Source organism: Triturus cristatus, chromosome 9, assembly GCF_964204655.1.
Source record: "Triturus cristatus chromosome 9, aTriCri1.1, whole genome shotgun sequence".
Lineage (NCBI taxonomy): Eukaryota > Metazoa > Chordata > Amphibia > Caudata > Salamandridae > Triturus > Triturus cristatus.
Genome location: NC_140592.1, coordinates 256,066,350 through 256,081,728, shown reverse-complemented (window position 1 = coordinate 256,081,728; position 15,379 = coordinate 256,066,350). Strand labels below are relative to the sequence as shown.

General features: G+C 39.7%; 1 protein-coding gene across 2 annotated transcripts in view; it reads left to right on the top strand.

The window, feature by feature from the left end:
* Window positions 1-15,379, top strand: part of SLC6A1 (solute carrier family 6 member 1) — a 558,279-nt gene that overhangs the window by 420,806 nt on the left and 122,094 nt on the right. For both annotated transcript variants that reach the window (XM_085624874.1, XM_085624873.1), the window contains one exon: window positions 130-254. In XM_085624874.1, coding sequence (XP_085481000.1) covers window positions 130-254 — 125 coding nt within the window. The remainder of the gene's footprint in view (window positions 1-129; window positions 255-15,379) is intronic.

The window sequence follows — 15,379 nt, the reverse complement described above, 5'->3', positions numbered from 1 at the left end:
ACGATTTCCTGATGACTCACATCACATTGTTTTTTTTTATAATGAATTTAAGAATATGGCAGAAATTGACAAGACTTACATAGAACAGGTACTACTTTATTAATATCTTGCTTTTTTCTTTTAATATAGGGATTCGATAATAGTGTGCTGCATAAATTCAGCCACAAGTATGTTTGCTGGCTTCGTCATCTTCTCCATTGTTGGATTCATGGCTCATGTCACTCACAGACCAATCGCAGATGTCGCAGCTTCAGGTATAACATTTCTTCATTTGTCTTTTATTACTGGGTAAACAATACAGTATGATTTATTTACCAGATCTTTACAAGGAATCTTTATCTGTAAATTAAACTAGGAGTTAATAGTGTTTTATTTCTTTATTTATAAAGTGCATTTACCAATGTATATTAGATACAGCGGGCCTGATTCACAAAAGTAATCTGAGACAAAATCCTAACTTTGAAACTTTATGACTTTCGGTATTCACAAAAGGCATTTAGGAGTAGTAAAGTTAGGACTTTGTCTTGTTTGTCTTAAGTTTTGGTCTTAAGACAAAATTCTAACTTAAGTTAAACTTAAGTTAGGATTTTGTCTTAAGTTTGTATTAAGTTTTGGTCTGAAATCAAAATCCTAACTTAAGTTTAACTTAAGTTTAACTTAAGTTAGGATTTTGTCTTAAGACCAAAACTTAAGACAAACTTAAGACAAAATCCTAACTTAAGTTTAACTTAAGTTTAACTTAAGTTTAACTTAAGTTTAACTTAAGTTAGGATTTTGTCTTAAGACCAAAACTTAGGATAAACTTAAGAAAAAATCCTAAATGTACTACTCCTAAATGACTTTTGTGAATACCAAAGTCGTAAAGTTAGGATTTTGCCTCAGATTACTTTTGTGAATCGGGCCCATTATTTTCTACAAATACTACTACCCGCTCAAAATTAGTAATCATTCTTTTTATTATCACTGAGAAAGATTGTGTCAACTTTGCAGGAATTTGCAAAATTGGATAGTAGACCACGAAGAGGTATTAGCAATGAGTTTTTAAGTCACTGATCTACATTTTTACTTTATGAATTGTCTCTTGATCAAAGACATCTATTTACATGCTTAGAGATGCATCTCTCTAGTCCTCCTACTGTTGAATGACTTGAGTAGTTTTATTCATTGGGGTAGATGAAAATCAAACTGGATCATTTGGAGCATGGTCAATGGTTCGCCAGTCCGCAGTAGATGACCCCCTACATGTTCAAAGATCCCGGCCAAAATGGAGGCAATCATTGTTTCAAAAGTGCTTCCATGAGTGTGACAGAAGACCTTTCAGCAAAACCGAAAAGCTGGCTGTCCACCATTCATAGGGATGGATGGCATTTGTTTTTATATTGCTGAATAAACCCCAAAACAGGAAGCTATTTCTGCAAAATAAAACTCAGTGGCCCTGAATCATTGGAAGTTTATTTCCAGTAAATTTGGATCCTTTCTTTTATTTTCTATTTGAGACCACCAGGTTTTCCCTGGCACTCCCGAACAGGAAAAATATATATATGAAGGACTGCCCTAAATAGCGTGAACCTTTTGATGAACATGGACAGACAAAGTATCCTAATACAGCACTTTGTCCAGTTTTAAATCTATTGGGAAAATCAAAGAGAAGGAGGCATCCAGTGCTTTTCGGAGGATGCCCAGCATTTAGCAGTCTCTGAATGACCGCCATAGTATCAGTACCTTAATATAAAACCTTAAAGAAGGTTAGGTTTTGCAGAATAAATCATTAATAGTGCTATCTTTAAACACAATTTCTCCTGAACTCACTTATTAGGTCTAGATTGACAGTGAAGCTGTCTACATGACCTTTTGCTTATAATAAACATTGAGAAAGCCTTATATCAGCCCCTTCAATCTTTGATTTATTGGATCAGCCTCTTTCAGCGATTACACTTTTAACACATTAATTTCTTAAACTCATATATGCATTGTAAAAAAAACATTCTTTTTTGACTGTTACAGCATTTGTTATGCTTTTGTTAAGACGCAAGGGCAAACCACACTCTTCCTGTTGCTTTTTATTTTGTCATATTGTATGGCTATCCTAGGGTTATTATTATTTTTACGAAGCTTGAACACAGTCAAAGAGGAATCGACTGAGAACTGTCAGTCAGTCAGTCAATTACTTTTATTCGATCAATTAAAGATCAAAAAAAGAGACAATACAAACAGATAGTCACATTACATAAAATACAAGGTGCATATTCATCAATTACAGATATAATAACATTACCAATGTTTAAAAATTTTGAAGAGAACTTATTTCATGGGTTCAATTCTAAGTTTAAAAAAAGATAAATAAAATATAGAGATAAAATTTCCATATTAAAAAGTCTAACAGGGATAGAAAACTCCACACCTAAAGGCCACCCTCCGTCACGACCACATCAGTTATATTAAAACTAGGCCGTACACTAAGGCGCTTCTTGCTAATACGAACGGCTGCCACTAGAAAATTTGCTACGTGGAAAGCAACAGTAATATTAGGCATCAGCTGTAAGAACAGAAGCGCAGGCTGAACCTGAACAAAACCAGCCCCTTTAAGTATAGGTAACAAGTATTTTGACCTAATCTGTGCATAATGTTCACAAAACATAATAAAATGTAATGTATCTTGACAGGAAAAATTGTCACAATCACATGGTGTAGCATTATCAGGAGTAGCCCATGTGGGATAAAAACCTAGCACAAAATGAATCAAATTTAGGCGGAACTTGGTAAGAAGGGACCTATGAAGTGGCATGGTTACAAATGTCAGGTAAGGTTCAAGACCGGGGACAGTTATTAACCCGTAGTTCCTTCTCACTAACGGTTTATTTAATTCTGTGTCCTCCCTGTCAGCCATGAAACGTGTTAGTAATGCAGTCTTAATCCCCATAATGTCCTTTTTATTAATACGATGCAGGGAGTGAAATAGCTCTGGTCTGCCTGCTATTGCCAACATCTTTTTAACATATACTAACCATGGAATTCTCAGGGCTCTATCCAAAGCAAGGCAATCCCTGAGTATCCGATGGGTTAGAGAAATCTCCTGGTTAAGCCAAGATTTTAGCCAGCATATCACAGGGGCCACTTTAATTAAATCTACGACAAACCCCATACCCAGTTCTGAGAACTGGATTTTGTGCACCATTGATGTGGTTGCACTATATACCTCCATACCGCATGCGAATGGTCTGGAAGCAGTGGAATGGGCATTATTAAGACAAGAAAATGTGGATGCACCCAAAAGTTTCATTCTACAACTATTGGAATTTTGTCTACAGAACAGCTATTTCAATTGGAATGAGAAGTTATTTATACAGTTGAACTGAACTTCCATGGGTTTTCCGGGAGCACCTGCTTATGCTAACACGTACATGGCCAAATTTAAAGATTATTATATTTTATCAGATCCCATGTGGCAAGACGGGCTGGTATTTTTTCGTCGATTTATTGATGACATCTTTCTCATCTGGAACAAATCAGAGTCAACGTTGATCAATAACATACGCACACTGAACCTAACAGATCCAAGAATACAATTCACCCATGCTATCAGCAAAAACGCGCTTTCTTTTTTGGATGTCTGGATCGATATTGAATCAGGTCAGGTGAACACCAGTGTGTTTAAAAAACCTACAGATAAAAACAATGCTCTACTGTTTATTAGCTTTCATCCACCTTCTCTAATAAAGAATTTACCAGTCTCTCAGTTTTTAAGAACTCGACGTATCTCGTCTACGGATAAAGTTTGCGAATAAACATGGCAACAACAAATAATGAATTATGCCCAAAGAGGGTACCCTGAAGATCTTTTGAACCAACAATTACACAAAGTCAAGAACCGGTCCCGGGAACAACTACTCACAAAGGTCACTAAACAACCAAATACCCACCTTGTATTTGTGTCTAAATATTCTACTGCATCGCCAGTAATGAAGAGGATCATCTGCAAACGCAGGGACTTATTAGAATCTGAGGTTGATTTTAACAGGTTGTTTTGGGAGAAACCCTTGTTTGCGTATACAAGAGCGCATAATCTCAAAGAAATGCTATCGAAAAAAACTAAATCACCAATTACAATGGAGTCTACAACTACTAAATATGGAACACACAAGTGTTGGTATTGCATCCATTGTAATAATGTAATTCTTGGAGAAATTTTGCTACATCCCCGAAATGGTGCAAAAATCAAACTTCAGAGTAGCACGACGTGCAACTCTGAAAAGGTTGTTTTCACAATAAAGTGCCCTTGCGGGCTGTTGTATGTGGTTAAAACTGAAAGGAAGATGAAAATAAGCTTGACGGAATACAAAAGTAAAATTCGCACAAAGAGTACTACTTCAAGTTTAGCGGTACATTGGGAAGAACAACGTCACAAGATTGCACAATTGAAATTCCAAATCATAGAGCAAGTACCAAAAATTCCAGATAGAGACAATTCTAAACATCTTTTACAGAGAGAAGTGTTTTGGATAAAGAAACTGCAGACCATGATGCCACATGGTCTCAATGACAAATTGGAGATGGCCTGTTTTCTTTAGAAACATATACTAGCGATCTGAAGAATCACTAAGGGATCCACACTTGGTACCACACCACATCATTGAGGCCATTATGAGGTCATTTACAAACACCTGGAATAATACCACAGGAATCTTTAGACACCTTCACAAACACTGAGACACGCAAAGGTATAATTAGAAATAGTAGATGTCTGCATATGAATGATTACAAATTCTTTATTTTAAATGGTGCAATTTCTAATGGTTTAACTGTAGCAACCATGGCTGCATGAATCCTAGAAATATTGAACTTATGACTATGTCTATTCAGGATCACAATGTAATTGTCTGTATTAAGTGTATAAACACTGCCTGTCAGATATACTTCACATATTCCCTTAAGGGTATTAATGCACTTTAAGCACCTCGCCGTTCGTTTTTCCGTTTACGGTCTATCATTTTATTTCTTTGGGTTTGACCACTTCTGGGTCTGCACTCAGTTTCCTTGGCGACACATAGTACAACTTATCGAGTCCGTTTTTAGTGTTTACCACTTTTGGATCGCGTCATCGCGCTTACGTATATACCAGGAAGTTCACTAAGACGGGCGAACGCTAAACGCTAATTTGAACGGTTGACCGCGGGATCTGTTGCCAGCATATTTCGGTAAGCAGCATTCATGTACTATTCTTTTGGGGGTAATAGTCTCGCCAATATTGTGAGGTTATGCTCTGGGTTTCCGGACTTACAGTTTTTGACCGAGCGTTTTGCGTTTGGCAGGAGACACGTACTTACAGTTTATACTGAGCGTCTTACGTTGGGCAGGAGACACAAAGTAATCTGATATTGTGAAGGGGCTCCCTTTCAGGAATTAAACGGCCCGGATTCTGTTTGTGTGGTCGCATATATGTATATCAAGTCGGATTTTAAGGTGAGCTATGGTAAAACTTTCCGTTTTTTCCGGAATTAATTCATTATCAGAAATAGTTAAATAATTAGGCACTTTTTGAATCTACAGGTGCCCTACATACATATTTGGGTATGGAATTGAATTGGTGATCATTCTCACACGTACAGTCAGCAGGTACGTGTTAGCTGGCAATTTATATAATATAATGCGAGATTTTCTTTGACTATTTTGTGGTTCTGGTTTGCTATAGTTTTCTTTCTTTTTCATAGTGTTTGCAATTCGACCGGAGTCAAGATAGTAAGTGTTGTGAATGTTAGGTATTTTCTCAAACACTGTGGTGAGGGGAGCACAATGCGTTCATAAACCACACTAGTGTTTAACACTCAATCTGATCCCAAGAGCGCATCTTTTTGAAACTGTTTTCCTTTTCTCCCTACAGAATACCCCTGACGAAGGGACCTGGTGTCCCGAAATGCATTGGGTATCGCAATAATTACTTTTTGTACAGAAAAAATATGCAATATTATTTCAACAATCATTTGGCTTGTTAATGGAAATAATTGAAAAGTGCTAAATTGTAATATTTGGATGTATATTATGTTTACATTTCATTGGATTCTTTTGATTAAAATTGAACTGAATGTATGACCGCTTACTTGCTGTGCGGTTTGCAGTCCTAGTCGCCTTTCAGGATCTAGGCCACTCAGTTAGTTTCACAAACATATGCTTCGCAGGCATATTTGCAACACAGCACGCATACCGCAACACATTGCTTTAGGTTATAAAATTGTGTGCGCTCTCACCTACATTTATCCTAGGGTTATGCCATCCTGATGTGATATACAAAAGCAATTAGGAATGTACATGATATTTGAATGTTCTCATGTTAATAATACCACCATCACCACTACCAGTATCACCACCACAGTATCAGTTCTAACACTCATACCACAACATCACCTTCCTTTTACCCCAATACTACTAACACAAATGTCTGCAACAACACCCTTGCCAATTTGATCACCTCCAATACCATCACCAACCCCACAAATACCATACCACCACAAATAAGACAAACTACCAAAACTACCACCACCAATATCACACCAAAAATTACACCACCAATAATGCCACCACCACCACAAATTCCCCCAATACTCATGACTAATGATACCACCACCAGTAACAACAAAGCCACTGACACCAGCACTCCTCATATACAAAGCCACTGACACCAGCACTCCTCCTCATATACTTCCAGTACCTTCAAACCAAGACCAAAAATATTACCACCACAGTACTAATACCACCTGAAATACCATCACCAAAACCACCACTAATAGCAGAACACATGTAATCACCAATACCACCAGCACCAATAACACTGCCACCAATTCCACCACCAAAATACCACTATTTATTAGAATTTCTATGGTACCAGTACCACTAACAAGCACTGACAAAGTCAAACATTCTACAGTTAATGCACTATCACTTGGACACATTATTTATGCTTGCTGGTGTGTACGTGCATTTTCACATTAAACTCAGACCTGCTAGCCTTGCCAATTCTTGTTTTCTACTGCAGGTTCTTAAAGCAGCATTATATCCGATCCAATAGTTATGATTTCTGTCTCATTGATATTGAATTAGGATTGTATTTTCTTCCAAATAAGCAGATTTCTAATATACCAACACATGTCTACCAGTAAGTATATTTTATGGTTATTAATAATTCTTAATGTGTTCCACACCACAGTCTATAAGACATTCTCTGAAAATGAATGAACATTTACATTCTCTGTGAAGTGTCATATTTGTACAATTACATTATGTATAATATGGAACACTGCACACTGGTTATTTTAAGAGAGTATTAATTTTATGTTCAAAGGTTTGTTTTAATTATTGTGTGATTCTCAGAAGTGCAAAATATTAAAAACAATAAATGTGAGGTACTACAAAATGAGAATGATTGCATATTTGAGGAGGAACCATAACCCAATGTGAAACATGTATTCAATGTGACTTAAAACAACTATATTTTGTGAATCCAAGATTTTCGTTATCATTATTAAATAGAGATTTTGGTTTGAGATATTTGTTTTTGCAGATTCTTTCATTTCTTTGACTGAGGCCATTGGTCACTGCATTTTAATTGCTGGTCCCTAGAGATGTTTATAACTCTCCATTAGAATCTCTTTCTACAGAAAGGGTTGGGAGTTAGTCTGTTTCACCTCCATTCCCATACTTGTGTAGCATGTTACCTGGGCTAGACTATTCTGTCTTGGCAAGCTGTCTCAAAATGTTACAATGCAAGTCATGGTTCTGAGCAACTAAATATTCTCCATCAACATTCCAAGTTTGCTCCCATGCAATGTTGTGTTAAGCTAATTTCTGTCTGGTGACGGTATTGGGCATTTCATATTAAGCTAGCAGTCAAACCAAACAATAATTACACAATTAGAGATGTAGTGAATCATGTTCAAGCTTTCCATATCTGTCCTGATCCTGTCCTAGAGTGACACCTTCTTGTGAAGAAGTGTTCCATTGGGTAAGTTTGGTGTGTAAGACCCGTCTTGAAATACTTTTAATGACATCTCTTTTGGCAATGTTAAACATTTTGACAAGCTAATATTTATTGTGATGCGGTGATGCTTTGTAATTTGAATACTTGGAAGACTAAATGTAGGTGAATAGACTTAATTTTACTTTAAATGTATTCTTCTGGCTTCAGCGGAAAGATGTATACTTCAAAAGCCAATTTAACATTTTGTAAACTTTAATTTCCCTTAAGTTTCAGGTATATATTAATTTGGTTTTAAATGCCGCCCATATACGAAACTATGCATTTTTCTTTTCCCCTTTTCCCTCAGTAACCTAATTGTAGTTCTTACCTAAGCTAATTGTCTATGATTGCTGGGTGTGTGTGATATAAATGGGGTTTCTGGTTGGCAGAGGTGTGCACCCTTTCCAAGCAGGAACCACCACTCTAGTCAGAGTAAGCTAGATACACACTAAAAGATAACCTGTGCTCACCCTCTGGTAGCTTGACACAGAGCAGTCAGACTCATCTAAAGAGGCAATGTGTAAAGTATTTGTACAACACACACACACAGTAACACAATGAATAACCCACAAAAATGCTCTACACAGGATTAGAAAATTAGATGTTTTTATGAGTTAAACAAGATGAAAACAATAAAAATCCAATAAATAGAACTGTAGGAAATGTAGGGCCCGATTCACAGAATTAATTTAAGACTAAATCCTAAACTTACTACTTTGTGGTATTCACAGAATGCACTTACTACTTTTGGTATTCACAGACTGCACTTACTACTTTTGGTATTCACAGAATGGATTTACGACTACTAACTTTACGTCCGCACTCGGGCCGGAAATTCCGGCCCGGAGGCGGAGCTTCCGGCCTGGAGGCGGGGCTTCCGGGCCAGAGGCGGAGCTTCCGGCCCGGAGGTGGGGGCCATGGCCAAAATCTCCACCTCCGGGCCGGAAGCTCCGCCTCCGGGCCGGAAACTCCGCCTCCGGCCCGGAAGCCTCGCCTCCGGCCCGGAAGCCCCGCCTCCGGGCCGGAAGCTCCGCCTCTGGGCCGGAATTTCCGGCCCGAGTGCGGACGTAAAGTTAGTAGTCGTAAATCCATTCTGTGAATACCAAAAGTAGTAAATGCAGTCTGTGAATACCAAAAGTAGTAAGTGCATTCTGTGAATACCACAAAGTAGTAAGTTTAGGATTTAGTCTTAAGTTGATCCTGTGAATCGGGCCCTTAGGCTTTAGTTACTTGAAATCGCACTAGACTGCGATAAAGGGCAGGCTGGCTTCTGGACTCACACTGGTCCCGCTGTCAAAGTACCTGGGATGGAGCAAGGGTCAATATCGAAGATCAACACATGTTATGAATGCTTTGTTGGCGACGATACTGGCACTGCATTGTCGTTAGCCACGCTGTTTGTGATCATCAAGCCGTGCAGTACATTGAAGCCACGCCGTTGATCAGCTTCTGCATTGGCGACGAAGGGCAATGCGTCGGTTCCGATCGGCGCAAAGTCATCACCGCGTTGATTTTGATGGTTCAGAATGGCAGAAATTACCTTTCAAGGGCCCAGGACTGGGTTTGCACCACTCTGCAGGGCAAGACTAACAGATGGCAAAGTCCAGGGGCTGATTGTAGGTTTGAAGGAAGTCTTTGTTGTTCTTGAGACTTCAGAACATGGAGCAAACCAGCAAGCCCCTGGAATCAATCTGGGTTCAAGTGAGATGTGTCCAGTCCTTTTCCTCAGCAGGGCAGAGATCAGCAGGCAGCAGGGCAGTACAGCAAAGCAGAAAAGCAGTTCGCCCAGAGCAGCAGTCAAGCAGAGTGGCAATTCTTGTAGCACAGCAGTCTTTTCTACTTGTAGAGCTCTTCACAGGTCCAGTAATGTACTATCTTGGTAGGGTCAGAGGCCCAGTACTTCTACCCATTTGTGCCTTTGAAGTGGGGGTGACATTAAAGAAGAGACTTTGAAGTGCACACAGGTTCTTTCTTCCCAGGACTGGCTCCAGACTATCAGTAGGGGGTAATCAGCCCTTTTTGTGGGAAACAGGACACTGCCTAGTCAGGTGTGTCAGTCCCCCCTCTCTTCCTGCTCAGCAATAGCTCTCAGAATGCAAATGGATGCAGAGCGAGTTCTCTGTCATACCCACCCTTCCTGTGTTTGTAGCTGTCTACAGGGAATTCACAAACTGTCACCGTCCCCCACCCCAGATGTATATTGGAGACACAGAGCAGTAAGAGAAGAGAAATGTCCACTTTCTAAAAATGGCATTTCTAAAATAGTAATGTTAGAACCAACTTCACTAGTACAGAGGTTTCATCATTACCATTTCAAAGATAAGAAACATGATGCAGCTACTCCTTTCTAATCAGGAATTACAGCTTAAAAGTGTTTTAAGGCATTCCCAATGCTAGCCTATGAGAGGAGTAGGCCTCACAGTAGTGAAAAATAAATTTAGCTGCTTGTCTGTAATAGGACATACAACACTTCCCAGTATATGTCCTACCTTCTAATTACACAGCACACTGCCCTTAGGGTGACCAACAGCTACCTTGGGGTGAATTATGTGCAATAGAAAGGGAGTTTAGGGCTTGGCAAGTAGTCTTAAATGCCGAGTCGAAGTGGCAGTAAACTGCACATACACACAGGCCTTGCAAATGCAGACCTGAGACAGGTTTGAAAGGCTACTTGTGTGCTTGGCACAATCAGTGCTACAGGCCCACAAGTAGTATTTAATTTACAGACCCCGGGTATATGATATATGCCTTTTTATGGACCTTATAAGTAAACTTAATATGCCAATTGGGTATGCACCTATGTCACCAAGTTTAGGGTAGAATGGCATGCACTTTAGCACTGCATAGCAGTGCTAAAGTGCTCAGAGTCCTAAAGCCAAGAAAAAGAAGGTCAAATAAAAGAGGAAGAAGGCAAAATGTTGGGCTGACACTTTAGAGAGGGCCATTTTCCAACAGTGTGTGTGTGTCTGTCTGTCTTTGTGTGTGTGTGTGTGTGCATGTGTGTTCAAAAAAGGAAGTAGGGTATTTTGGGTAATTCCCACGATTTAGGTGGAGAGCTGCTCCTTTACATGGAGCACTCTACAACACCACTGATACTCTAAAGTTCCTCACCTGAATGTCTGATTTCCTAGCAGAGATTATAAGCATAGGATTAGCTTAGTGCCATTCATGCTGAGCCAGAAAAGTGACAAAACCTCTTGCCATTTTTTTGCAGCAAAGTCTTTAGGCATAGGATTAGTTAATGCCATCCAATCCAAGCAGAAAATGACAAACGCCTTTACCATTCCAGGCACAGTATTACAGCTTTGGATTGGTAAAATACAATCCACACCAACCTGGAATGAAAAAAGCAGTCCCTGACAAGTGTTTCGCTCTCATTAGAGCTCGCCAGAGAGACAGAGCTTTGTCCACACACAAGGAAGCACCCCGTTTATATTAAAGAAATATTCTTTCAGGCTTACAGTGATACATAAATTATGCAAAAAATAAGTAAAGAACCCTGGGAAATTCTCAAGTTTTAAGTGGAGAACAGCTGCTTTACTTTACTTTATCTACATGCTTCTATTTGGAATACTAATAGACTGTTTAAGAATTCTTCTTCAATGGTTATGTTCACTGTGTTGTGCAGTGATATGCTAAATTTGTTTTATTTTTATTTTTAAAGAGCAAAAAGAAAAGCTGATATACAATATGTATAGAGAAAAGATAATGTGCACAGAGCCAGGCTCTTAATGCAGCACCTCAAGAGTTATCATATGTAACTCTAGGGATTATCAGCTACTTATTTAGTGAAGGCCACATGTTTGACAAATAACTCATATAACTTTACCTAGTTTATAACTTTAAATATAACATGTTGAAAATGTTAGTCTCAAAAGTTACTTTCAATGCTCACATAAACATGCAATGTTACTATTGGAAGAATTGAAAATGTAACTTTAAATATGTTAGCAATTTATCAGTCAAAGGCATGGAGTATGGTGGTAAAGTGCCCCAGTACATTTGACCCTGTGAATCTTCTTAGAGGAGGTACATATTTAAAGTCTGATGACCACAGCCTGTGCTGAGGATGCAGGCAATATTTGTGAGTTTAATTTCAAATTTTCTTTCTTTTAATTACTCTGGGCATTGGGCAAAAGGTACATTGTACATGCTCCATATAACTTTGAAATGTTATTGTAGCTTTCATGGAAGTCAACTGAATCATCTAGGATTAGGAGGTCATTGTTGTCAGGTGGTTTGTCAGAAACTCACTCTCAGGATCAAATTGAAACAGAAGTTATAAACTAGAGAACCCACATCAGAAAAATTCCAGTAATCCCGGGCATACCATATTCTTCTGGGAATAGGAAAGGAATAGGAGGCCCCCTACATTTCCTTTCAGCTGCTTTTCTTAGGTCAAGGCTAAACATTTCAAGAGATGATGAGAAAGATAAGACAAAACAAGATCAGCACACTTAATTGAACCTTTAGGCCCAGACAAATGTAAATATGAAAGATTAGATATTTAATACCTAACTATTGCTAATGCATCATTAATCATAACAGTAGAATAAAATGTATTACATTTTTGGGAAAGCAGTGTGCAATGTTTCAGCTGTTTTTAACTACATTATGACAAGTAAAAGGAGGTTGCGGTGCATTAGAAATGGACAGTCAAATAGTTTGAGACAAAGTTGATCATGGATTCCATCTGTGAATGACTGTCTCGTTTTATAGTAATCCTCCTCATACGTACATGATGTTGTACTTGAAAACAATGTAGGGGGAAAGAGATAAAGAGGTGTGAACTTAGAAGGAGATGTTCAACTGCTGCAATTATGAATGGCAGAGGTATTCAATCATTCTAATGCCAACCACTCTTGAGCAAAATTGTATTGGGTGTAGCCACAGTCAAGCTGACATGCATGGGGAGATTGCATTTTTGAAAACTTAGAAGGTTTATAATAGGAGGAAGCTTATTCAGCTGTATTGCCCAATGGGATTGTACAGGTGCATGAGGGTTACAGAAGTGGGTCTGTTCTCTGACCTCCTCACTACTCTACTTAATCATGCATCTTCTGGCACTGTTCTAATTCTCTGGTCTCTTGCAGCACCTCCTCCCTCCAGAATAAATTGCTCAAATTGCTTTCAGCTGGAGGGTTTCACCCTTCAAACAAGCAAGATGCCTCCCATTGACCTGAATAGGCTCACCTGACCTAAAACACTTCTCACCCAAGAAAATGTTTTATCTCCACTGAATACAATGGGCTCATCCTTTAAATCATCTCAATCTCACCATCGACGATGACTCAAAAGGTTGAAAGGTGTGATCTAAGATCCTGCAGCACTTACTCCGTCCAGGCTCCTGCAGTGTTCTTTCCTCCATGCTCCTCCAGTGCTCTGCCAGCGCTCCATCAGTCCATTCTCCTGTAGAGCACATTACCCTCAAGATTTTGGAGCTCTGTATTGCTTCTCACTGGGTCACTTTTTAAAGCCTCCATGCCCTCTCTTTCCATATTTATCACCCCATCTCCACTGCCTCCTGAAGAAACCCCTGCTTTCAGTCTCCTGAAGTGCACAATCCCATGAGCTTCCTGCAGGGCTTCCTTTCCAAAGTGTCTCCTTCCTTTGGGGTCCATTCTCCTTCTTCCGTGAGGGCCCCTGCAGTTTTACCTAGTTCAAGGCCACTTACTCAAAACTTGCCACAGACGTCTTCTCACTACAACATCTGCATCCTGTGAAAAGAGATTTGTTGGAAAAGATGATCTTTGTGTGGTATTCCCCCAGATGTTTGTCTTCACTACCCTATTTTTGCTGAACCCTTTTTTGTAGGTATTAGGACTCTGCGCACTTTTCCCCTGCTAAGCCGTGGAGAAGCGATTGTGCTCTCCCTTGCCAAACAAGGTAAAATTGGTATACACCTAACTAGCCCTGTTAATTTACCTATAAGATCCCAGTAAATAGTGCTACATGTATGAGGGCCTGTAAATGTAATGCTACAAATACCCAGTGTGCCACCTACTAAAGTAGCAATGAAAAATATGTCTCAGACCTGCCACTGCAGCCTGTCGTGCAGTTTTATACTGCCATTTCAACCTGCCAAAATAAACCTTTTGCCAGGCTTATACCTTCATTTTTAATAGATATAGGGCACCTTAAGTCAGGCCTTAACAGCTCATAGGGAAGGGTGCATGGTATTAAAAAATTAGGACATGTGTATTTAACCCTCCATTTTTCACAGCAGCATGGCTAGCTCTCCCATTGACTAACAAGGGGTTACCTTACACTTAGTAAGTGATAACTTCAGTTTGAGAGATGATAAAGAGATACTTCTTCTACTCATTTGAATTGTAATTTTAGATCCTTTTTAATGGTAACATCAAATTATAGGTTACTATTTTCAAAATAACACTTTTAGAAAGTTGGCATATTTATGTCTAAACCAAATGTTCTTGTCTGCCAGTGTCCAGAGTCACATGACTGTTAATGGTTCCCTTGTGGTGTTATGTGGTTTTCTTCTAGACAGGGGAAAAAAGGACCTTGGGTGAGGGGAAGGGTGTTTCTCTCCCAAGCAAGATAGCCTGGGGGGTTTTGCTCAGCCCTTCTTGCACTTCAAAGATTTACCTGAGTGCTGTGCCCACACCCTTCCTGACTTCTGAAGCTTCCTTCCCTGTAACTGGCAAAACAGGTCACTTCTGGGCCTGCGTATGCGTTTTCACCCTAGACAGAGTGGAACCAAACCCAAGGGAAAAAGAAGAACTCAGCAGAACCAAGTAAGGTCTAGACAAAGGGGGTGACATCCACACAAAGGCTGGTACTGGGTATAAACGTGAGACTCTCTGAACCTCTCATCAGAGTACTCCTACACCTGTGGAGGCTGGAGGCTCAAAAGCAGGACTGCCCTGCTGTCTGAAGCCTGAAAGAAGACTGAACCTGCTTATGACTCCAAGGGTCAGTTGACTAACTGCTATTTGAGCTACAGGGACATAACACACTTCCAGAGGCTTTCCCTGCAACTGCCTAGCTACCAGCACCTACTGGGCCTGCCAGGACCTGTCTGGACTCTGCTGTTGGCTGTTGCTGGAGTGAATTCTTATCCAGAGGTGCCCCTACAGGTCCTGTACCCTTGGCTGGTGTTAGAGTGAGATCCTCCAACCCAAATCTACAAGAACTGCACGGCTGGTGATAATCCAGAGTTTCTGGGCTCTTTGTGTCAGAAATGAACCGACTCCAGTCTCATCAACAAAATTGAATGGAGTTCACGAAGGCCAACGCAAGACCCGCATCTAACTGCAGATGCAACCAACCCAGCTACACACTCCAGAATTCATCGGCATGGCGCTCTTCGCATTAACAAAGACTGCCATGCATTTTCTGCCGGTGGGAACC